Here is a 23,497-nt window from a genome sequence, read left to right on the forward strand (position 1 = left end):
CAGCCCTAGAAATGGCAAAAAGACAAAAATAAATAAATAAATAAATTTAAAAAAATAAAAAGGAAAAGAAGATGAATTTGAGCTATATCAGAAGATTCACTAGGACCAGAGTTTTTAAATGACCAATTTGTCTGGGTCCCTTCCACTGGAATGATGTGTGAGGATAAAAATGCAAGTTAATAAGTAATTATTCTATCATAATAATTCCACAATATAACAATTTATTAATAAGATTAAAAATGGAAGAAGGTGGGGAGTTTCTGTTGTGACTCAGTGGGTTACCAAACCAACTAGTATCCATGAGGATGCAGAGTTGATCCCTGGCCTCACTCAGCGGGTTAAGGATCCAGCATTATCTCAAGCTGTGGCATAGGACACAGATGTGGCTGTGGCATAGGCTCACAGGTGCAGCTCCCGTTTGACCTCTAGCCTGGGAACCTCCATATGCTGCAGGTGCAGGCCTGAAAAAGCCAAAAAAAAAAAAAGGAAGAAGTTACTCAAATTGGATTTGGCTGTGTGAATGTGGAAGCACTGGTGAACTATCCATGAAAAGATGTCCTCACAAGTTAAAAACTAAGATTTGGGGCTTGAGGAGCTTCCTGTCATGGCTCAGTGGTTAACAAACCCAACTAGTAACCAAAAGGATGCGGATTTGATCCCTGGCCTTGCTCAGTGGGTTAAGGATCCGGCATTACCGTGAGCTGTGGTGTAGGTTTCAGATGCAGCTGGGATCCCACATTGCAGTGGCTATGGCATAGGCTGGCAGCTACAGCTCCAATTCGACCCCTAGTCTGGGAACCTCCATATGCCACAAGTGTGGCCCTTAAACAAAAGAAGAAAAAGATTTGGGGCTTGGTAGATGTAATATTGTGATATAATAAGAAATATATTTTTGGTCTTCATCCCCAGTCCCTGGCACAGAGCTCCTAAATCCCCTGGAATTTCCTGAGTGGTAGGTGAAAGGAGTGTCTTTTATTATTCACAATAAGCCCCTGTTAACTATACCTGAGTTTACACTAATGGAGTGACACTAGGGAGGGCTGGTCACCAGAGGAACCAAACACATGATTAGAGGACTGGAATTTTCAGCCTCGCCCAGCTACCTCAAGGGAGAGGAGTTGGACTAGGGATTAAGTTAATCTTCAATGGTCGATAATTTAACCAATCATGCTTATGTAATGGAACCCCTGAATGTTGGGTTCAGAGAGCTACCACTAGGGTGGCACAACCCAAACTCTATGCAGACAGAAGCTCCCACATTCAAGACCCTTCCTGACCTCATCCTATATACCCCTTCATCTGGTTGTTCATTCATATCCTTTATAATAAACCAGTAATAGTAAGTAAAGTATTTCCCTGAGTTCTGTGAGTCATTATAGCAAATTATTAAACCAGGGGTGGGGGGATGCTAAAGGAACCTCCAGCTTGTAGCCGAGTCAGAAGTGTTGGAAAGCTGAGAACCCACCACTTAAAATTGTTGCCTCAAATGGGGAGCAGTTTTATGGGACTGAGCCCTTAACTTGTGGGGTCTGTGCTGACTCTGGGTAGTTAACTATGTCAGAATTGAACTAAACGGTAGGACACCCAGTTTTTGTTCACAGAGAACTGGCAAATTCTTGGTGTTAAAAACCCACACACTTGGTGGCAGAAGTGACGTGAGCAGAGCAAATAGTTTTCCTTTAGTAAAAAAGTCAGGACTGAAAATACAAATTTGGGGATCATCTATGTATGAGTAGAAGCGTGAACTCACTCCAGCAGAGGGAATATATATGGAGGGGGTGTTAAAGACGAGCTCAGCAGATGCCTACGTGAAGGTGGTAGGTAGTAAAGAGGAGCTAGCTATGCAAAGTGTGGCTGGAAGAGTAGAGAAAAAAACTCTCGAAACTAAAAAAATGTATAAATAAAGGGTAAGCTGTTAACAGTGACAAAATGCTAGCGTTCAGGAAGAATAAGGATTGAGAAACACTCACTACATTCGGCAGTTACAAGGTCACTATCTGCTAAGGTTCAACTTCAGTGGAAAGGCAAGAGGAAACTGGACTGAGTAATAAGTGAGGATGTATCCTTGTCTCCACAATTCCGTAATTCCCCCAAATCATTACTTCAATGTAAAAGTAAATTACAGCTTTAAAATTTTCGATACACTGTCTTTCAATGGAGACAGTAATGTGTAGCCCGTGCGGAATGTGGACAAATGTGATAACTGGCTCTAGAAGAGGTAAGCATCAGCTGTCTTAAATGTCACTGGAAAGAATGCCCCTATTGCCCCAACGGTCATGTCCAAACAAAGTATATTTTTGGTTTTAATGTTTGGGTTTTGTACCATACTTAAAGCATTAATACAAAAAGTAGGAGCAGTAAACTACTCTGCCCAGGCTGGAATAAATCCAGAACCTGCAAATCAAAGGATAAAAAGAGAAACTCAAGAGATTCAAAGAAAGCATATTTTACCTTTAACATGTACTTTTTTTTACAGAAGTAAATTAAATAGCATTTCTACATCAGTTGTAACCCTTGTTTTATTTCATTTGCTACGAAATAAAACAGAGTAGCTGCTTCTGCTCTGACCCTAGAAGTAGACAGGCCACTAGCTGTGTTAAATCAAGCTTCAGTTTAAACTACTGTCAAATAGCTTTTGTATCCCCCTGACAAAAGAAAAGCAAAACTATTTTCAAAGGTAAATATGTCCTCTTGGAGTTTCCGTCATGGCTCAGTGGTTAACGAATCCAACTAGGAACCAGGAGATTGCGGTTCGATCCCTGGTCTTGCTCAGTGGGTTAAGGATCCGCCTTGTGTTGCCGTGAGCTGTGGTGTAAGTCACAGATGAACCTCAGATCTGACGTTGCTGTGGCTCTGGTTTAGGCCAGCGGCTAAAGCTCCTATTCGACTCCTAGCCTGGGAACCTCCATACGTCGTGGATGTGGCCCCAGGAAAAGACAAAAAGATCATCACAAAATATGTGAAGAAGCCATTGACAAAAAGAAAATATTCCTGGTTTTGGTCATATCTTCCCAGAGAAAGAGAAGACTCAAATTCAGCTGCGGTAATCTCCCTTTAAGAGGGCAACTGTGAAGGGATTTGTCAAAAATAACCAATTAGGCTTGGCAACTAGCCAACCAGGAAATAAATATGGAAACCCCAAACCCAAAGAAACTAAATCTGGTCACATTTGCTTTTCTGTGGTCAAGTGGCTCAACTTCCCATTTAAAGGTAAAACTACTCGGACATCTTCACCAACACCAAACCACCAACTCCACCACTTTTTTTTTCTACTTACTTAATATGAACATTAGGCCTCTGGATAGCTAAGAATTTTCCTCTCCAACATGAGCTCACTTGGCAATGGCTTATAATTTCTGACTTTTTTTTTTTTCTTTAATGAACTCATAATGCTTTTGTGATGATGGGGGAAAAAAGCTCTTAAAATTAAATAGTTCATTCAAGTCCCTCAGAGAGGCCCCACTTGACATTTTAGAGTAGGAAACCCCATAGATTCTAAAGCAGGACAAAAGGATTTAGTCTCTACTATATGCCCAGCAACTGAAACAGTTTCTGGTACAGGTGGAGAGCTGGACACAATTGTTTAGAGAATGGATCAGAATCCACATCTGTCTGACTCTGAAGTCTGCATTCTATCTACCACATCACAGTTTCCCAAACCAAGCTGATAGTAAGAATCATTTTGGGGTATCTGTCAAAAATATAAATTTCTTGAATTCTCCCTAGGTGTTCTAATTGGAGCCCTCCATAATATGTATTTTTAGTAGAGAAGCTAAATAATGCTTACCATCAAATAAATCCAGAAGTACAGAAATGTGCCTTCTCCCAGCTCCCACACTCCTCAAGTCAATCTCTCCTTCCCCAAATACCAACAACACACATTCATAGAGCACTGTTTTTTGGAGGTTTTTTTTTTTTTTTGCTTTTTTTAGTGCTGCACCCATGGCATATGGAAGTTTCCAGGTTGAATTAGAGCTACATTTGCTGGCCTACACCACAGCTGCAGCAACGTGGGATCCGAGTCGAGTCTGCAACCTACACCACAGCCTGTGGCAACACCAGATCCTTAACCAGCTGAGCAAGGCCAGGAATAGAACTTGCATCCTCATGGACACCAGCAGGGTTCATTAACCACTGACCCACAAAGGGAACTCCCATAGAACAGTTCTAAATGGATTCCTACTACCTTATGAGGTAGGTACTATATATCCATTTTTCAGAAAAAGAAAGAGAGGCAGAGAGAATTTAAGAAGCTTGTACAAGGTCACAGACTAAATAATTGAGAGAGCAGGGATTTGAACCCCATCTCACTCCAGGACCTGAATTTGTAAACACTGCATTATTCTGCACATGCCCACTAGTTCCAGCCTCCCCAAAGTGCTGTTCCCAAGTGTTCCCTTTGGGAAACTTTCATTTCTGGTAATGAAAGACAACTTGTGATCTCTGTACACATGAGCACAAATTTCAAAGTGGTAGATTATATTAATAAACAGAGTTCTGCCAAAACTCATTCACTTGAATCTTTTTAGTATAACTGAAAGAATTAGCCATTTATAAGGAAAGTGTTATATTACCCACAGCAATACAATGCCAGTCATTAAAAACATGTTATAAAATAATAAGGTTGTTGTGGGGGTTTTTTGTTTTTGTTTTTGTTTTTTTTCTGTTTTGTCTGTGACATGCAGCAGCTTGAAGTGGGATCTCAGTTCCCAGGCCAGGGATTGAACCCAGGATGAGAGCACTGACTCCTAGCCACTAGACCCACCAGGGAACTCTCTAAAATAATGATTTTTTAAAAGACAAATCCAGAAAAAGTAAGCAAAAAGGATTGCACCTCCTGAAAAATGTTTTAAAAATAAAAGTATATTTTGGGAGTTCCCGTTGTGGCGCAGCAGAAATGAATCCGACTAGGAACCATGAGGTTGTGGGTTCAATCCCTGGCCTCGCTCAGTGGGTTAAGGATCTGGCCTTGCTGTGAGTTGTGGTGTAGGTCGCAGACGCGGCTTGGATCTGGTGTTGCTATGGCTGTGGCGTAGGCTGGCAGCTGTAGCTCCAATTAGACCCCTTGCCTGGGAACCTCCATACGCCGCAGGTGCGGCCCTAAAAAGCACAAAAAGTAAAAAAATAAAAAATAAAAATAAAAGTATATTTTGGCATTCAGGAAGCATGGAGGTAATACTAAGCAGTAGTACATAACTTAGTCCTTCCTCACCACACTGCCAAACAAGATTAAAAGAAATGAACTTCTCTTTAGATGCTGCCAAACAGAAACCCGAGCAGTCAAAAAGTTCACTCTTTCATAAAAAAATATTCAGTTAAAACCTAAATCTTTTAGTAATGATTACTATACTAACAAAGAATTTAGGCAAATAATACAAGCTCAAGGCAATCAAATTAGATTTTTAAACACATTCAGCTTACCACAAATAGTTATAATGAAATGATGTATCTTTTAACACCCAAGTCCCACAGCTTTAAATAAATAAATAAAAGCTTTCCCTCCACACTCTAATGTTTCCAACCCACAAAACCATTAGGAAATATTTCATTCATCTTCTTTAGCAGAATTGTTCTTTTAGCAGAATTGTTCTTTTTGTTTCTCATAATCCGTGCATTTAGAAAGGCATTGCCTTTTTCTTTTCCTTATCTTGGAATGTATCTTTCTTCGCTGAATCACCCCTAAGGCAGAACAGAATCCTGGTGGAAGATCTTTCTGTAGTGGCTGGTAGGATTAAGAGCTAGGATGAGATTTGTCACTGTGGTTAACCATAAAGGAGAAAAAAGAAAACAATGATAAAAGCCAGTCATCTGTAGCTTTAACTCTGTTCCAGGCATGATAAATGCAAGAAAACACCTCATGAGCAACCTCCAGAGCTGTGTGGTTTGGTTTTTTTGTTTGTTTGTTTGTTTTGCCTTTTCTAGGGCCACTCCTGAGGCATATGGAGGTTCCCAGGTTAGGGGTCCAATCAGAGCTGCAGCAGCCGGTGAGGCAAAGAGAAACAACTGAGTAACTGAGTAAATAAGGCCTTTGTGTACTGCCTTGGGTGCTGCAAATAAGTACTGTCTCATTCTGTCAATCTGTCTATTATCTATCTCTAAAAAATACAAAGCTAATTGGTGATATAATGGTTAACAATGGTAGAATTTAATAGTGTAATAATTATTCTTGATGCTTTGTAATCAAGATTTGGCATAATTATTCTCGATGCTCTGTAATCAAGATTTGCTGCTATATAGCACTGGGAACTATGTCTAGTCACTTATGATGGAGCATGATGAAGGATAATGTGAGAAAAAGAATGTATATATGTACGTGTGACTGGGTCACTTTGCTGTACAGTAGAAAATTGACAGAACACTGTAAACCAGCTATAATGGAAAAAATAAAAATCATTTGAAAAAAATAAAAATTAAAAAAATAAAAGATTTGACACCTTAAGAGTCATGGAGCCACACTAGCAACGCAAGAGTTTGGTTTTTTTTGTTTTTTTTTTACAAACTCCTCCACCATTAGTCACTCAGAAATCTATCACAAACCCTCCAAACACAAGCATCAACTGCGTATTTTGCTTCCCACTCAAGAGGGGACATCTTCACCGAGCCACCTGCCAGCACTATAATAAAGGTTTAGCCCCAGCTCTGTCTCTACTTCTCCCTGTGAATGACCCTATATGGCCCCCTGTGGCATGTGCTGCCTCCTGTCCTCTGGGAAATAATTAATAAACTCTTTTTCTTCTTCTTTTTTTTTTTTTAATAAACTCTTCTTTCAAAGACAGTTGTCTGTCAAAACCTCATTAAAATAGGAAGTTCCGGAGTTCCTGTCGTGGTGCAGTGGTTAATGAATCCGACTAGGAACCATGAGGTTGCGGGTTCGGTCCCTGCCCTTGCTCAGTGGGTTAACGATCTGGCGTTGCCGTGAGCTGTGGTGTAGGTTGCAGACGCGGCTCGGATCCTGCGTTGCTGTGGCTCTGGCGTAGGCCGGTGGCTACAGCTCCGATTCAACCCCTAGCCTGGGAACCTCCATATGCCGTGGGAGCGGCCCAAGAAATAGCAACAACAAAAACAACAACAAAAAAGACAAAAGACAAAAAAAATAAAATAAAATAAAATAAAATAGGAAGTTCCCACTGTGGTGTAGTAGAAACAAGCCAACTACTATCCATAAGGATGCAGGTTTGATCCCTGACTTCCCTCAGTGGCTTGGGGATCTGGCATTGCCCTGAGCTGTGGTATAGGTCGCAGATCCAGCTCTGATCCCACATTGCTATGGCTGTGTCATAGGCTGGCAGTTACAACTCCGACTCGACCCCTAGCCTGGGACCCTCCATACGCTGAGAGTGCAGCCCTAAAAAGCAAAAACAAAATTGAATAAATAAATAACTTATTAAAATAAATCTTAGGTTAAAATAAATGGTTTAAGTATGATTCAAAATTCTCCTTTCTGAATACTCTACTTCTTTGAATCCTTCAATTACTTACTATCACTAGTTTTGGCACTGTTCAAAGGTAAAATGAGGCTCATGAAAATCATGAAGTTATCTGAGCAAACCTCAAAGCAAATCAGGCAGAGCCAAACTGAAAAGAGTTAGGAGCACTTCACCAGCAGGCGCTACAGCAAAGGCTCTATAGAGCAGACACTGAAGCAAAGCAAGGAAATCCTCTAATTGACTACAGCATAAGTGATGGCTTGATTTGAGAAAGCCCAGTTGGCTATTTGTGATTAGCTGTCCTTCAGTTTCGGTTTCTTAACCTTGAGGCATTCATAGGAATCAACTCTGGCTTAGATTTTGGTTTGCTTACATAGGCTGCCAAGGCATTAAAGCCACCTTAGTCCAAAAACCTCATTTAATTACTTTGCAAGTTCCAATATCCTCTCTTGTATATTCACATGCTAGTCACACTGGAGAGAGAACAATGGAAAAACAAAACCCCTGCCCTCATGGAGTTTATACTCTAGGAGTTACAGGTGTAAATGAAGTAAGGAGGTGTAACCAAGCAGGACCCTGTAAGGTCTTCCCAGAAGAGACCCCCACTCACGTCCTCTGCCTGCCTTTTGTCTATAGGAAAACTTTAGTCAAAGAATCAATTTAATCAGAGAAGTGAGAAAATACAGAGAAAAAGGAAAACAGACAAGACAAAATAATGATAGTTTAACCATTCAACAAAGTCAAGGAAATTTAGTCCTTCTTCAAGGACTATAGATAATATTCTGAGTCATATTCTTGGAGCTGTTTTGCAGATGCTGAAGCCCCTACTGGAGGGAAGAAGTTAACTGTATGCTGCCTACAAGTATGTAGACCCCAGACATGTTGGAATCTGAAGATTGATGATGCTGATTCCCAGTGACCTCACCACCAACCAATCAGGAAAATGTCCGTGGACTGATCATGCCCTACTCTTTGGACACTATTAAGACTCCTCACTACCCTCTCTAGGGGGATACAGTCCTTAAGGCATTAGCCTACTGTGTTCCCTCCTTGCCTGGCAATTAAAGCTACTTTCTGTTTCCTCCAATGCTGTCTCCACATTTCCGTTTAGCATTGGTGTACAGAGCTAGCTGATATTTCAGCAACAGAAGCTTTTGCTTCATCTGAATCTCTCAATTTTCTTTCCAGTATTTCACAGGTACTAATGTTCAATGATATTTGCTGAATGAAGGAATGATGTACTTTCCTTTAAGCATCAGGAACCATTTTTTCTATCTTTATAATTGAATAGTGGTTTACAGTTGAGTTTATCTCACGTAATGAAGACCATGAAGTACAGCACTGTTAAATGATACATAATTCAAGCAGTTGGACTTCACTGAATGAATGAATAGCCTTACTCACCAATTACCAGTTTATGGACGAGTAGGTGTGTTCTCACCAGACAAGGAATCCATTGGTGTCTCAATCATAACTTCCCAACCTCCAAAACTGCAAGAAATAAATTTATGTTGTTTATAAGTCATTGAGTCTATAGTATTTTTGTTACAGCAAAATGGACTAAGATACCACATAAGTGGAAATTATTGACTCTTTTTTTTTTTTCTTTTTACAGCTGCACCTGCATGGCACATGGAAGTTCCCAAGCTAGGGGTTGAATGGGAGCTGCAGCTGCCAGCCTATGCCACAGCCACACTGGATCTGAGCCACATCTGTGACCTACTACACCGCAGCTTGCGACAGCACTGGATCCTTAACCCACTGAGAAAGGCCAGGGATCGAACCCACATCCTCGTGGACACTATATCAGGTTATTAACCTGCTGAACCACAACAGGAACGCTCAGAAATCGGTGATTCATAAAAGTAATCCGTTGCTACTCAGCCATGAAAAAGAACAAAATAATGCCATTTGCAGCAACATGGATGCAGCTAGAGATTATCATACTAAGTAAGTCAGAAAGAGAAAATATGGCACAAATGGGGAGTTCCCCTAGTGGTGCAGCGGAAACGAATCTGACTAGGAACCATGAGGTTGTGGGTTCGATCCCTGGCCTTGCTTAGCTGGTGAAGGGTCCAGCGTTGCTGTGAGCTGTGGTGTAGGTCACAGATGCAGCTCAGATCTGGCATTGCTAAGGCTGTGGCACAGGCTTGGCAGCTGCAGTTCCTATTCAACCCCTAGCTTGGGAACTTCCATGTGCTGCTAGTGCAGCTCTTAAAAGCAAATAAATAAATAAAATATGGCACAAATGAACCTATCTACAAAACAGAAACAGACTCACAGATATAGAGAACAGACTTGTGGTTGCCAAAGAGAGGGGAGTGGGATGGACTGGGAGGTTGGGGTTAATAGATGCAAACTATTACACTTAGAAAGGATAAGCAGTTGTTTCCATCATGGCTCAATATAATGAACCAACTAGCCTCCGTGAGGATGAGGGTTTGATCCATGGCCTTGCTCAGTGGGTTAAGGATCTTGCATTACCATGAGCTGAGATGTACACTGCAGACGTGGCTCAGATTCCACATTGCCGTGGCTGTAGTGTAGCCTGGCAGCTACAGCTCCGATTTGACCCCTAGCCTGGGAACTTCCATATGCCACAGGTATGGCCCTAAAAATATAAAAATAAAAAATAGAATGGATAAGCAATGAGGTCCTACTGTATAGCACAGAGAACTATATCCAATCTCTTGCGACAAACCATGATGGAAGATAATATAAGAAAAGGGATGTGAAAAAAAAACAAAAAAACAACAGATGTGTATGTGTGTTTCTGTGTGTGTACATGTATGCGTATACATGTGTGTGTGTATATATATATACATAAAAAATTGAGTCACTTTACTGTACAGCAGAAATTGGCACAACATTGTAAATCAAATATACTAAAAAAAATAAAAAATTAGAAGTAATCAGTTGCTATCCCACTGGGAATTTAAACCAAGTCCTAGAAATTTGCTATAAATCTCGAGTCTGTACTTCTTGCAATTAAGTAACTTGTTTATATTTTAAATATCTGTCCCATCTTATAAGGAATGATAGGAACTTAAATTTTTTTCCCTAGTGTCTCACTTTCTTACCAATATAGACCTATTACCTGTAATCTATTGAAATAGATGCTACTATTGCATACTATCTATCCCCTTTTTCTGTCTTTTTAACATAACTATAATTTTGTTTACCCTCCCCAGATCACCTGTGTCTTTCAGAAGAGGCTAGCCTGGAATATAAATCTCAACTGGCCAAGCCTACCATGGAGGCCTCACCCCTTACCCCTTGTTAGCGATAGACACAGATAGTGAAGCAATTCTAACTAATGAGATACCATGGAAAACCTATTGGGTGGAGGGAATTTCCTTAGTCTAAAAAAGGCCAGAATATAAGGGTGTTCCCTCTTCCTGCCTCTGGATATCATCTGTAATCTGGAGCTAAGACAGACATTTAGGACCATGAAGGAAGCCAGACTGGCAGACTGGAAGAAAAGTCAACATACTTAAAGGTGGAGGAGCAAAAAGAGGAAAGGGACCTGGGTTCTTGTCAAGCCATTAAATTAACCAATCCTGGGATGACCTTACTTCCATGCATGTAGCTGTTAGGTAGTAAAAAGGCTTAAACATTAAGGACATTTAGTAAGGTTTTCTATTACTGCAATTGAGAGCATTTCTTCTCTCTCAACAGTTCCATTCCTGAACAGTAAGCTTCTCAATATAACAAGGTGTGGTAGACTGAATGCAATAATAACGGCCTCAGTTGCCTACGTTGAAGCTGCTCTTCCAATTAAAAAGTGGAGTCTATTTCAATACCCTTCCCTCCATGAGTCTAGTCCTGCCAACAGAATACAGAAGTAATATAATGCCAGTTCCGGTCCCAGGTCCTAAGAGAACAAGCCTCTTCCCCTCCTCCTTCACTGTGTTGGAAACCAGGACCCAAGGAGTTCTCATTGTGGTTCAGCAGGTTAAGAGCTGACTGGTGTCCATGAGGATGTGTGTTCCATCCCTGGCCTTACTCAGTGGGTTAAAGGATCTGGCATTGCGGTGAGCTGCAGTGTAGATTGCAGGTGTGGCTTGGCTCTGGCATTGCTGTGGCTGTGGTGTAGGCTGGCAGCTGCAGCTCCAATTTGATCCCTAGCCTGGGAAATTCCATCAGCCACAGGTGTGGCCATGAAAGAAAGAGAGGAAGGAAGGAAGGAACCAGGACCCTGTAAGAAAGCCTAGGCTAACTCCTGAATGATTAGAGATTACATGGCGAGAAGCTTTATGGAGGACGATCGAGTTACTCCAGCCAAAAGGCAGCACCAAGTCCACAACAATGTGAGACACCATCTTGCACCTTCCAGTTCTGATCAAGTTAAGCAGTCGGCACCTCAGAAAGCATGGCTAGCCATCTCTGCTAAGCCCTGCCTGAATCCCAGAGCACAGACCTGTGAGCAATAAAACACACCTGCTGTTTTTAGTCATTAAGTACTGCAGTGGTTTGTTAGGCAGCAACAGCTGAAACACAAGGTAGTATTATTTGTTCTCTTGTTTGGTAAAATTGCTATAGTCTGTTCACAACAGTTAAGAATTAGTGAGCTACTCTGAATGCTAATGAATAATAATAATAATGTGTTTTGTCTTAGCTCACAAAGGAGAATTTCTGTGTCACCTTCTACTAACATTTACAATACAAAAACGGGAAAATATTTGTAACAAATGAAGAGTCCATATCCTTAGCAAGTAAAAAATTCTTGCAAATACAAAAGAAAAATAGTAACAACTCAATTTTAAACATGGGAAACGCCATTTCCTTGAAGAACCATAAATGGTCCATAAACATGAGGGAAATATAACCTCAAGCTCCCTAACTTAAAGGAAATGCAAGTTAAACCAACAAGAGGCATCATTTTTAAAGCTACTGAATGGCCAAATAAAAATTTAAACACTAAGACAAAGTGCGCTAGCCTCAGTGAAAAATGGGAAAACCCTGGTTAGAGGCACAAAGTCTGAAATCCCAGGGTGTCCCTGAACTACAATTTTGGCATCTCTGGGCACGAGCTGCTTGACTTTGGGCAGTGTCTACGTCTGTAAAATGGGTATGTTATAGCTACAGCACGAGCGTTGTAAGGTTCAAATAGGCCCACGGAAGAGCAATATAAGCGGTTTCTACTTTTTGTTCAGTCCCTTCATCCACGCATCTACTTCTGTCGTTAAGTACTGCAAACTCACAGGAATTACAGGAAAATCCGAAATCTTTTCTGAAAAATTGGAGGTGAAATGACTCAGAAGTGAGAAGACACCAAGTACGGCGGGCGGGTGGCGGTGAAAGAAAGCTAGGGTAAGAGGCGGCCGAACAGAGGTGCCCTCTGGGTGTGACGGCCTCCTAAAGAAACCCCAGCTGCTAGCTCACTCTTGCCTCGGCGTCGACGCTCGGCGGGACCACGGCCACCTGGGGAAGGCGGTGGGAAGGGCGGAGTCAACGCGCTGATTGGCTGCCTCTGAGCATGGGGCGGGGACGGACGGACCTCAGGAGGGCGGGCGAGCGGAAGGCTGCCGGGGCGCACTTCCGGTCTTTGTCGCTCGCCTCTGCAGGTCCGGGGCTTGCTCCCTGGCCGCTCCTCTGCTTCGCGGTGAGGGACGCGGGACCCGAGACGGAGGGGGTGGGGGGAAGGCACGCGGCCGGGCCGGCGGGCGCCGGGTGGAGAAGCCCCGCTCTTCGGCCTGCTCATCCCCGGGTCTCGGCACCTTTTCCGGGCAGCGTCTCTTGAGCCTCCTGGGAGCTCATAGGAGGCCAACACTCAAGACCCTGCTTTCCTGCGGAAAGGGCAGTTTTTCCCTCTTCACTTCGCCAGTTGCTGTGACTTTACCGGGATGTAGAAATAGAAGGGCTAGCGCGGCAGGGCTGGTTAATAAACCACAGATTTATCAGCTAAATAATCAGATCTCTAAAGCTAACTGTAGTGTTAGGGTTAAATTGTGCGGATCTGTCCTGTTCATTCAAGGGCATACCCTTCAGTCAATATTCTCCCATCCAAAAATCAGATCATGTTCGATCTATATTACAAAATTTAAAACACAATTACTTTTGCCATATTTCACTTTTTAAAATTTTTACCACCGTATATCCTAAGCTTTTTGAGAGTTGTGATTAACCTTTTTGCTTTTGTGTCTCTGTAATATCTGACATGTTTTTGAGAACATGGTAAGCATTTAACAAAAACTTCTTGGTTAATTTCTTGGTAGACCCAAGCAAATACCTTCACAAACAAAAACCTTTGTGTTCTAATACCCAGCTCAGGACAGAGCCTCAGTGCCTCATTGTTTGTTGGAAAAATGCATTAAATACTAAATTTGATCAAATGGCAAATGCCTAACAACGTTTTTATTTAAATCTACTCATGTGTAATACAGATTTTTAAAAAAATTTTTATTACAGCTTTAAATGAAAAGCAGTATTATTTGCTTAGGTAGAAGGTAACTAAAAATCAATTTTAACAAAATTGATACCGTTACCCATGGAAGTGTGAGGCCTATACTTTATTTAAAAAGGAGTTCAGGAGTTCCCATCGTGGCGTAGCATAAACGAATCCGACTAGGAACCATGAGGTTTTGGGTTCAGTGGGTTAAGGATCTGGTGTTGCCATAAACTGTGGTGTAGGTCGCAGACTCGGGTCGGATCTGGTGTTGCTGTGGCTCTGGTGTAGGGGACCCCTTGCCTGGGAACCTCCATATGCCGTATGTTCAGCCCTAAAAAGACAAAAAAAATTATAAAAATGAAAAGGAATTTGGCAAGTTTGACAGATTATTCTCCTTTATGCATTCAGAACTGAAAAGGAATTGAAAAGGAAATTTCCCAACATGTGATTCATGTTAATATTGCATTCTTGGAGTTCCCACTGTGGCACAATGGGATCAGCAGCCTCTCTGGAGTGCTGGGATGCGGGTTTGATCCCTGGCCCACACAGTGGGTTAAGGATTTAGTGTTGCTACAGCTGCAGCATTGGTCTCAACTTTGGCTTGGATCTGATCCCTGGCCTGGGAACACCATATGCCCTTGGGGGTGGGAGTATGTGTGTGTGTATATATATATTCTTTTGCCTCTAAAATATAACTTCTCATAGTATAAATATGGTAGGAATTCTGCAAAATTGGACCGATGAGGTGAGTGATTTTTCACATTTGTCACTTGATTATTACTTATTTAAAGTCTCATTCCTGATGCCTTTCAATATATTACTCCCTTGACTGATCTTTATTATTGTAAGTTCTTAGATTTTTTTTTTCATTACTGTAACAGTGCTTTTATATCCTTCAGGAAAGAAGAGATTATTCCAAGAGACTCTGAAGTACAGTACCCAGTTGGTAGTGAGCTTTCTGCTAAACTGTTTCAGCCCAGAATGGCTGTGGAATCCAGAGCAGTTTCAACCCCAGTACCTCAGAATCCTCAGGAACAAGAGCTCATACTAGTAAAAGTAGAAGAAAGCCTTTCGTGGGGCCAGAAATTTAAGCAGAATGGGAGTACCCGATCCTGCCAAGAACTGTTTCGCCAGCAATTCAGAAAGTTTTGCTACCAGGAGACGCCTGGGCCCCGGGAGGCCCTGGGCCGACTCCAGGAGCTTTGCTATCAGTGGCTGAGACCAGAGGTGCACACGAAGGAGCAGATCCTGGAGCTGCTGGTGCTGGAGCAGTTCCTGAGCATCCTGCCTGAGGAGCTGCAGATCTGGGTTCAGCAACATAGTCCAAAAAGTGGCGAGGAAGCTGTCACTCTGTTGGAGGATTTGGAGAGGGAATTTGATGATCCAGGGCAGCAGGTGGGAACGGGGAGATGTGATGTATTCTGGGAAAAGGAGTTTACAGACTGGAGCATGTGGCATCAGCAGCAGAATGGGATAAGAATTTGTTTGTCTTTACTGAATCATAACCCCGAAGTGACTACAAGGGCCATAACTGTTTCTGCCCTTATATAGTTCTTTTGTCCCTGTCCTTCATCCCTGGAGATGTCTTTATAGACCTCTTGGAAATTAGTACTAAGCATCTTCCCTAGGGATTTCCTCACAAAGCTAACCATATTTTACTGATTTCAGGTCCCAGCTAGTCCCCAGGGACCAGCAGTGCCATGGAAGGATATGCCATGTCTTGGACCATCCCAGGACTTAACAGACATCCAACTCCAGCCTTTAAAGACACAGCTGAAACCGCGGGAACCTTGCCTTTCCCCACAAAGTGGTAAGAAATAGCAACTCACCTGGGAACTGTTACCCGCTTCTGGTCCTCCGTTTACATAATTAACTGCATTTTATGGCATGCCATATGTGAGCCTCACATGTATTCTGGAGTGGAGGTGCTCACTTTTGCAGCTCTATATTCAGCAGCCCTGGTGAATTGCAGTTAGCCTTCCTTGTGTCAGTCTCCCTGTCATTTGTTCACTTACTGCTTCATCACAGAACTTAGTAGGGTGCTAATACATGTCTGCATACAGTAGGCACTGGGTCACTGTCTTCAAGCAATTTCAGCTCTAGATGGGGTGATGGACAAGCACAAAGGCAGTCATAATACAGTGTAGGGTAGTCAATTATAGAGTAGAAGTAGATACTGAGTACAGTGAGGGCACATATACAAAGGCACCTAAATCAACCTTAGAGGGTTAAGAAGTATTCCTGGAGGGAGAGACAACTAAGCTAAGACCTGAACTATGAGAAGAAAGCCAGGTAAACAAGTGGGAGGAGGCATTTCCCAAGCTAAAAGGAAAAACTGCTTCTCTACTCACAACACTTCTGACACTGGATATGGGGGCTTTCCCTCCCATTAAGCAACTCTGACACTAACTCCCTCGAACCAGTGCAGACCCCACAGGTTCAGGCTCAAAAGACTGTCCCCTGGAGTTCCCGTCGTGGCGCAGTGGTTAACGAATCCGACTAGGAACCATGAGGTTGCGGGTTCGGTCCCTGCCCTTGCTCAGTGGGTTAACGATCCGGCGTTGCCGTGAGCAGCGGTGTAGGTTGCAGACATGGCTCAGATCCCGCGTTGCTGTGGCTCTGGTGTAGGCCGGTGGCTACAGCTCCGATTTGACCCCTAGCCTGGGAACCTCCATATGCCGTGGGAGCAGCCCAAAGAAATAGCAAAAAAAGACAAAAAAAAAAAAGACTGTCCCCCTCATCAGGTGCCAATCACATGTCACAAGTCCCCAAATTACCCACATTTCTGTCCTATTTGGCTGCAAATTGGAACTTCCATAACCCCTCCCCCCCATAGTTTGCTATAGTGGCTCACAGAAATCAGGGAAACACCTTACCTACCATGACTGGTTCATTATAAAGGATACCAGTGAACAGCCAGATGAAGAGGTACGTAGAGCAAGGTCCAAAAGGGTCCTAAGTACAAGAGCCTCTGTCTCTTTGCAGTTTCAGGTGTGCCACTCTCCTGGGTGCATTTACCATTCCTCAAACTCTTTGAACCCCTGCTTTTTTTTCTTTTTGCTTTTTTTTAGATCCACACCTGTGGCATATGAAAGTTCCCAGGCTAGGGGTCAAATTGGAGCTGCAGCTGCTAGCCTATACCACAGCCACAGCAACACCAGATCCAAGCCACTTCTGCAACCGACACCACAGCTCAAGGCAATGCTGGATACTTAACCCACTGATCAAGGCCAGGGATTGAACCCACATCCTCATGGATATTAGTTGGGTTCCTAACCTGCTGAGCCACGATGGGAATTCCATGAATGCCTTTGTTTAAGGTTTTTAGGGAGGTTTCATTGGGTAGGCATGATTAATTAAATCATTAGCCATTATCGATTAACTCAATCTCCAGCCCCTCTCCATGGAGGTCAGAGGGTGGGGCTGAGAGTCTAACCCTCCAATCAAATGGTTGGTTCCTTTGGCAACCAGCCCCCATCCTCTGAAAGTCAACTCATTTGCATAAATTCTAGTATCCTCTGTTTCTACCACAGAGGAAATTGCAGGGATTTTAAAAGCTCTGTCCCAGGAACTGGAGATGAAGGCCAAATATATATTTCCCATATTACAGTATAACATAAGCAAAGGCTGCAAAGTCCTGAAGGTGAGAGAATACAATGTATTATGGGAAATGTAGGCAATTTAACCTGAATAGACAGTGCCTAGGGGAGAGGTGGTGAGAGAGAAACGAGAGAAACCCAGGGGATCCAGGTTGTGACACCATGTCTGTCATCCTCATTCATTTGTACAGTGCGGGAGGAGACAGTTGAAGGGTTTGAGACAAGGGAATGACATGATTGGACTTGGGTTTCACAACTTAGCTGCAGAGCAGAGAATGGATTTGAGGAAGGTGGGAGTAGAGTCCTGTTAAGAGACAGTTGTGATTCCAGTGGCCACAGTGAAGAATTCAAGATTGTGAGCAGTGGGGCAGATCATGGCTGGCTCCTCTTCATCAGCATTGAAATTGCATTGCAGTAACTGGTCAGTATAAACATGGAGTTGAGGGTGATAACACAGGTGTCAGTCTCAAACAGCTTGATTAATGGTGGTGCTGTTCGTATAAATGGGAAAACATAATGTAAAAAATACATCTAATGATGTTTAGTGTGGGACATTCTGGTGCTCCTCAAGTGTTAACTAGTAACATGGCGAATGAGCATTCAATATGAGAGTCAGAGCCTAATAGAACTGGAATAGAACTGGGGATCTGGGGAGACATTAGCTCGTAAGTAACAATTGATACTTAGGAGGTAGAGAGCTAGCAGAGTGAGGATACGTGAGAGCTCAAGACCAAATCTGGAGGAACTCAGGTTCAAGTTACTGACCTGAATCCAAGAAAGAACAGCCACAGAAATCAGGCTAGTGTGTTTGGAGGAGAATGTCTCTTGAAGGAAGGTGTGGTCCCCAATGTCAATGCTACAGAGAGGCCAACTAAGTAAGATCCAGAAAATAGCCATTGGACTTAGAAGCTATGAAGTAGGTGATTTCGCTGAGAGTCCTATGGGGGTGAGGGGTGCACAGGTAAGGCAGAAGCCAGATTACAGACAACCATGTGAAGAAGCCTTACTCTGAGTGGGAGTGAGGTTGCATAAGGGAGATATGTAGGCAGGGAGCATAATTTACAAAGATGAGAGAGATTTGAATTTTTGGGGGGTGGGGTGGGAGGGGCAATGCACCTGTGGCATATGGAAGTTCCTGGGCCAGGGGTACTTCCATGTGCCGCAGGTACAGCTCTAAAAAGAAAAAAAAAAAAAAAAAGATAGATGCAGACAACTATAAATTGTGGGTAAAGCATCTATTTTCTCTCAGAAATGTTTTTTGGGAGTTCCGGTTGTGGCTCAGTGGAGATGAATCTGACTAGTATCCATGAGGATGTAGGTTCAATCTCCAGCCTCGCTCAGCGGGTTAAGGATCTTGGCATTGCCATGAGCTGTGGTGTAGGTCTCAGATGTGGCTCGGATCTGGCGTTGCTGTGGTTGTGGCGTAGGCCAGCAGCTACAGCTCCATTTTGACCCCTAGCCTGGGAACCTCCACATGCAGCCCCAAAAAGCAAAACAAAAGGAAAGAAAGAAAAATTTTTTTTTGCTATTATCATTTCAGATTGTAAACACAAGGAATCAGCAACAAAGAAGGACATTTCAAAAGAGAAATCTCAGAGGCCTTCCCAGGAACCTTCCTTTGGAAGAGTTAGTGAACATGAAAGTATCTTAGAGTGGCCGCAAGGAAGTGCTGCAGGGCAGAAATTAAGGCAATGCCCTTCCCAGGGGACCGGTTTTAGTCAAGTCATCTTCACACACAAAGCTCTAGGAAACAGGGATCATCATGAGCCTCAAAGAAGCTTGATTCTAAGTACGAACTCTGTAACCTGTCAGAAAGTTCCCTCAGAAGAGAGACCTTACACGTGTGATGTGTGTGGGCACAGCTTCAAACAGCATTCATCTCTGACACAACACCAGAGAACCCATACTGGAGAAAAGCCCTATAAATGCAACCAGTGTGGGAAGGCCTTTAGTTTGAGGTCCTACCTCATTATTCATCAGAGAATTCATAGTGGCGAGAAAGCGTATGAATGTAGTGAATGCGGGAAGGCCTTCAACCAGAGCTCAGCCCTCATCAGACATCGGAAAATCCATACCGGTGAGAAAGCTTGTAAATGTAATGAATGTGGCAAAGCATTCAGTCAAAGTTCTTATCTCATCATCCATCAAAGAATCCACACGGGTGAGAAACCCTATGAGTGTAATGAGTGCGGAAAAACCTTTAGCCAAAGCTCAAAGCTTATTAGACACCAGCGAATTCATACCGGAGAGAGACCTTATGAATGTAACGAGTGTGGAAAAGCTTTCCGGCAGAGCTCAGAGCTGATAACCCATCAGAGAATTCATAGTGGAGAGAAACCCTATGAATGTAATGAGTGTGGAAAAGCCTTCAGTCTGAGTTCAAACCTCATCAGACATCAGAGAATTCATAGTGGAGAGGAACCCTATCAGTGTAATGAATGCGGCAAAACCTTCAAAAGGAGCTCAGCCCTTGTTCAGCATCAGAGAATCCATTCTGGGGATGAAGCTTACATATGTAACGAGTGTGGGAAGGCCTTCAGGCACAGATCTGTCCTCCTGCGCCATCAGAGAGTCCACACTGTAAAGTGACTTGTGAACATTGTAAATACTTGAGTCAGGCTTCTATCTTTGTCAGTCAAATGGGTTTAATTTACTTTGGAGTAAGACTCCATGGAGGTGGTTGTAAAGTACTCGGTCTTGAGTCAGTCTAACTTGATACAGTGCTTTCCAGTACTAAGGCACGTCCCCTAAGCTTTTCCTGTCACTAATCGGAACACCAGATGGAAGAATCATTGCTTCCAGCTTCTCTCTTATCAGTGGGAATACTCAGGAAACAGGAAAGATGGGGACATAACACTGAAACCTCATTTTCATTGTCACAAAGAGGGCACAGCAACCCAGGTTCTGTCACTGCATCTGATTAGCGGCGTGCCAGGTTTGGGGGATGGTGTGGAGAGTGTGAGGGACATTTTGTCTCAGGAATGCAATGCAGACCAGTTAAGAACAGTGACAGGCAGCAAGACGGAGGGAAACAGTTTCATCAATGACTTACTGAGCCCAAGGCAGGTCAGAAATGAGGTCATGATAAGAAAGACTACAAATTAATTGACCCAGTGGTGATTGAGGGGCTGCTTTGTGCCTGGTGCTAGGGCTACGGTGGAAGGTAAGACTATCGCTACAGTTTAGTGACCATGACCAAGGCAAACAGGCAATGGCGGTGTGGTAGGATCTGTGCTATGTGGCATTAAGGCATACCTGACCCAACCTTGGCTCAGGAAAAGCTTCTGAGAAAAATGACATGCAAGATGAGTAGGAATCAGCCAAGAAGGTAGGCAGGCCAGAAAGGAAGTCTGGCACATCTGAGAAATTGAAAGGAAAAGGCTGCTTGGAGTTCTTTATGGCACAGCAGATTAAGGATCCAGCGTTGTCACTGCATCGGCTCCTATTGCTGCTGTGGCTCAGGTTCAATTCCTGGCCCAGAAACTTCCATGTGCCATGGGCACAACACCCCCCCCCCAAACAAAAGGCCATTGTGCACAGCCTTGAATTCCTGCTGATGTTCTGAAGTGGATTTATGTCTATAAGAGAACATGCATGTAGTCAGAATCTTATTTACTACACTTCACTGTAGTAAGACGAGCCAGTGGAGAAGTTTGTTAATAGGTAAAACCTGGAGTCCTTGGAACGTGGGGTGGTGAGGAGCTTTGTCTTAATTTGTGTGACCCCCAGGGTAAGGGTTGTCATGTAGTTTCCTTGTCCAGTTTGTAGGCTAGACCTTCCATGTGTGGGGCAGGGGTGGGGGTGGGCCAGAAAGGGCCCAGACTAGAGGTCAAGAATCTTAGTGTTCCATATCTCTCTGACCCAGACGTAATGGCTTCTTTGGTTCTTAGGACTTGATCAGAGCTACTGTCAGCTTCCTCCTAACTCCCAAGGCTCTGGGTCAGAAGCTGCTATGGCTGCCATGTCATTTGTTTCTGGAATGGTGCCCCCCACAGTTCCCAGTGCACTCTCTTGGGTGCAGGTGCTAAAAAATATTTGTCTGTTGCTGGCTCTGTTACTCTCCCAGCACCTCACATTTATTCAGTTTTGTCTTATATCACAGTATTTCATAGTCTGGTGAATTTTGTTAAAGACCATGCTAAAGGGAAGTGACAACAATAACAGTCATGTCCATCCAGAGACTACCCACTTCTGAAGAACCCAGCAGGAAAAGTATCCTTAGACTTGTGCTTCTTAGTGCCACGCAGAAAAGTGTATAGGTTATCCAGCAACGGAAAGACATTATCTAAAATACCTACCAGATCGGAGTTAAAACCGACCTTACCAAAAATACAGACCTGCGCATAGAATCTAAACCTGTGGGAATCTAAAATCCTGTGCATAGGAAAAGAAGAGTTTTCATGAGGATAGAAGTAATGCTTCTATTGGGGCACACACAATACTAACCAGTAAGAATGGCAGGACGGCTAATGCCCATGCTTGGAAAGAGAATATGAAAAAAGGGATAAATAAAATGTAACCAAACACAGTAAAGCTATTCAACTCATGCTCCTCTTCCACAGAGGAAGACCAGAACTGAAAAGGGTAGAATGTTAAGTAGGAGTTGATACAACATATAAAAGGGAGTATTCTTCATATAGAGTTCTTACTTATATTGATAAGAAACAATAAGCACTTGCAAAGGGATTTGTGTATATGTATTATTTCTCACCCCATGTTTTGCCGATGAGAAAATGAAGCTTAGGGTCATCATGGCTTACTCGAGGTCATACTGCTACAAAGTGGTGAGGTCAGACTTTGAACCTAGGCAGTAGGAGTCGAGAATGCATCTGTGGAGCCACTACTCAATTATATTATCTCCCCATGGAAAAAGTTCCAATAGAAAAAAATAGTACTTAAATAGGCAAATCACAAAAGAATAAATGCCAATGGACAATTTTAGCCATGCTAGAATTGAAACTATATTAAAGCAAGAGTTGAGATGGCACTTTTTTCCCCCTCATAAAACTAGCAGTGATTCAGGGCATTTGGGACTGTAATGCTGCTGGTGAGATGTGAGTAGATGCTGTCTCTGGCAATCAGTACCAGAAGCCTTAAGCATTTTCTTTTGACTTTTTTTTTTTTGTCTTTTTTCCTTTTCTAGGGCCACTCCCGCGGCATATGGAGGTTCCCGGGCTATGGGTCTAATCGGAGCTGTAGCCGCCGGCCTACACCAGAGCCACAGCAACGTGGGATCCGAGCCGCGTCTGCGACCTACACCACAGCTCACGGCAATGCCGGATCCTTAACCCACTGAGGAAGGCAGGGACCTGACCCACAACCTCAAGATTCCTAGTTGGATTCGTTCACCACTGCACCACGACAGGAACTCCAACATTTCCTTTTGACTTTAAAATCTACCTGGAAATATATGCTTCAAAAACCATCATGAATGTATAAAAGTCTTAAAAGCTGTTAAAAGTGTATTAATATTAAAAGAAATGACAAAGCATATCTTAAGTAAAAATGTAAGACAATATGTACAATTTGATTCTTGTAAAAATATATTTATGCATTAAAAACATTGGAAATATATATAATCTTAAGATACTGGTTATGTCTGGCTTATAGGTGATTTAACTTTTTCTTGTGTTTGGGTCTTCCAGCTTTTGCTACAATAGATATCTAAAACTTCTAAAGTTAGAGAAAAAAGGTTAAAGAAGGAATGGAAGCCCAGGATAGCTGAGAAATAATCAAGAAAAGCATGTCTATAGTTCTTTGGGTCTTCCGAGTCCTAAGAGGTTAGCTAACTCGTTAACTGATCCTCACTGGTAAATAACGATGGCAAATGTACCCATTTCACTAGTGTACAAAAGTCTGCAAGTTATAAATTCTGTGCAAATGTAAGTTATTTGCATGGAAATGTATCATTGAGAAAAGCAAATGGCCTTGAGGTGAAGACCTTGTCTTCGTTGGTGCTTTTCTATGAATTCTGCAGCCATAAGCAAGTCACCTCACAACTCTGGGACCCTCAGTTTAAAGGTGCCAAAGTACAGTTAAAGCTTCAACTTTCTGTTTATGAAATGAAGGGGGCACCAATG

The 23,497-nt window shown here is 42.8% G+C and overlaps 1 protein-coding gene and 1 long non-coding RNA gene across 3 annotated transcripts in view; one reads left to right on the forward strand and one right to left on the reverse strand.

The window, feature by feature from the left end:
* On the reverse strand, positions 5,381 to 12,841 carry LOC102163786. Its single transcript, XR_304095.3, has 3 exons — positions 12,632 to 12,841; positions 8,832 to 8,918; positions 5,381 to 5,756 (listed from the first exon to the last, which is right to left on the reverse strand). It is a non-coding gene; the product is annotated as an uncharacterized LOC102163786 (long non-coding RNA).
* ZNF397 (zinc finger protein 397) overlaps positions 12,927 to 23,497 on the forward strand; it is a 67,961-nt gene continuing 57,390 nt past the window's right edge. Inside the window, exons 1-4 of one of the 2 annotated variants that reach the window (XM_013999292.2) lie at positions 12,927 to 13,032; positions 14,718 to 15,213; positions 15,487 to 15,628; positions 18,958 to 23,006. In XM_013999292.2, the coding sequence (XP_013854746.1) occupies positions 14,800 to 15,213; positions 15,487 to 15,628; positions 18,958 to 20,006 (1,605 nt within the window). In that variant the 5' untranslated portion in view covers positions 12,927 to 13,032; positions 14,718 to 14,799 and the 3' untranslated portion in view covers positions 20,007 to 23,006. The other variant, XM_013999293.2, reaches the window with a different exon arrangement.

Source organism: Sus scrofa, chromosome 6 (assembly GCF_000003025.6).
Source record: "Sus scrofa isolate TJ Tabasco breed Duroc chromosome 6, Sscrofa11.1, whole genome shotgun sequence".
NCBI lineage: Eukaryota > Metazoa > Chordata > Mammalia > Artiodactyla > Suidae > Sus > Sus scrofa.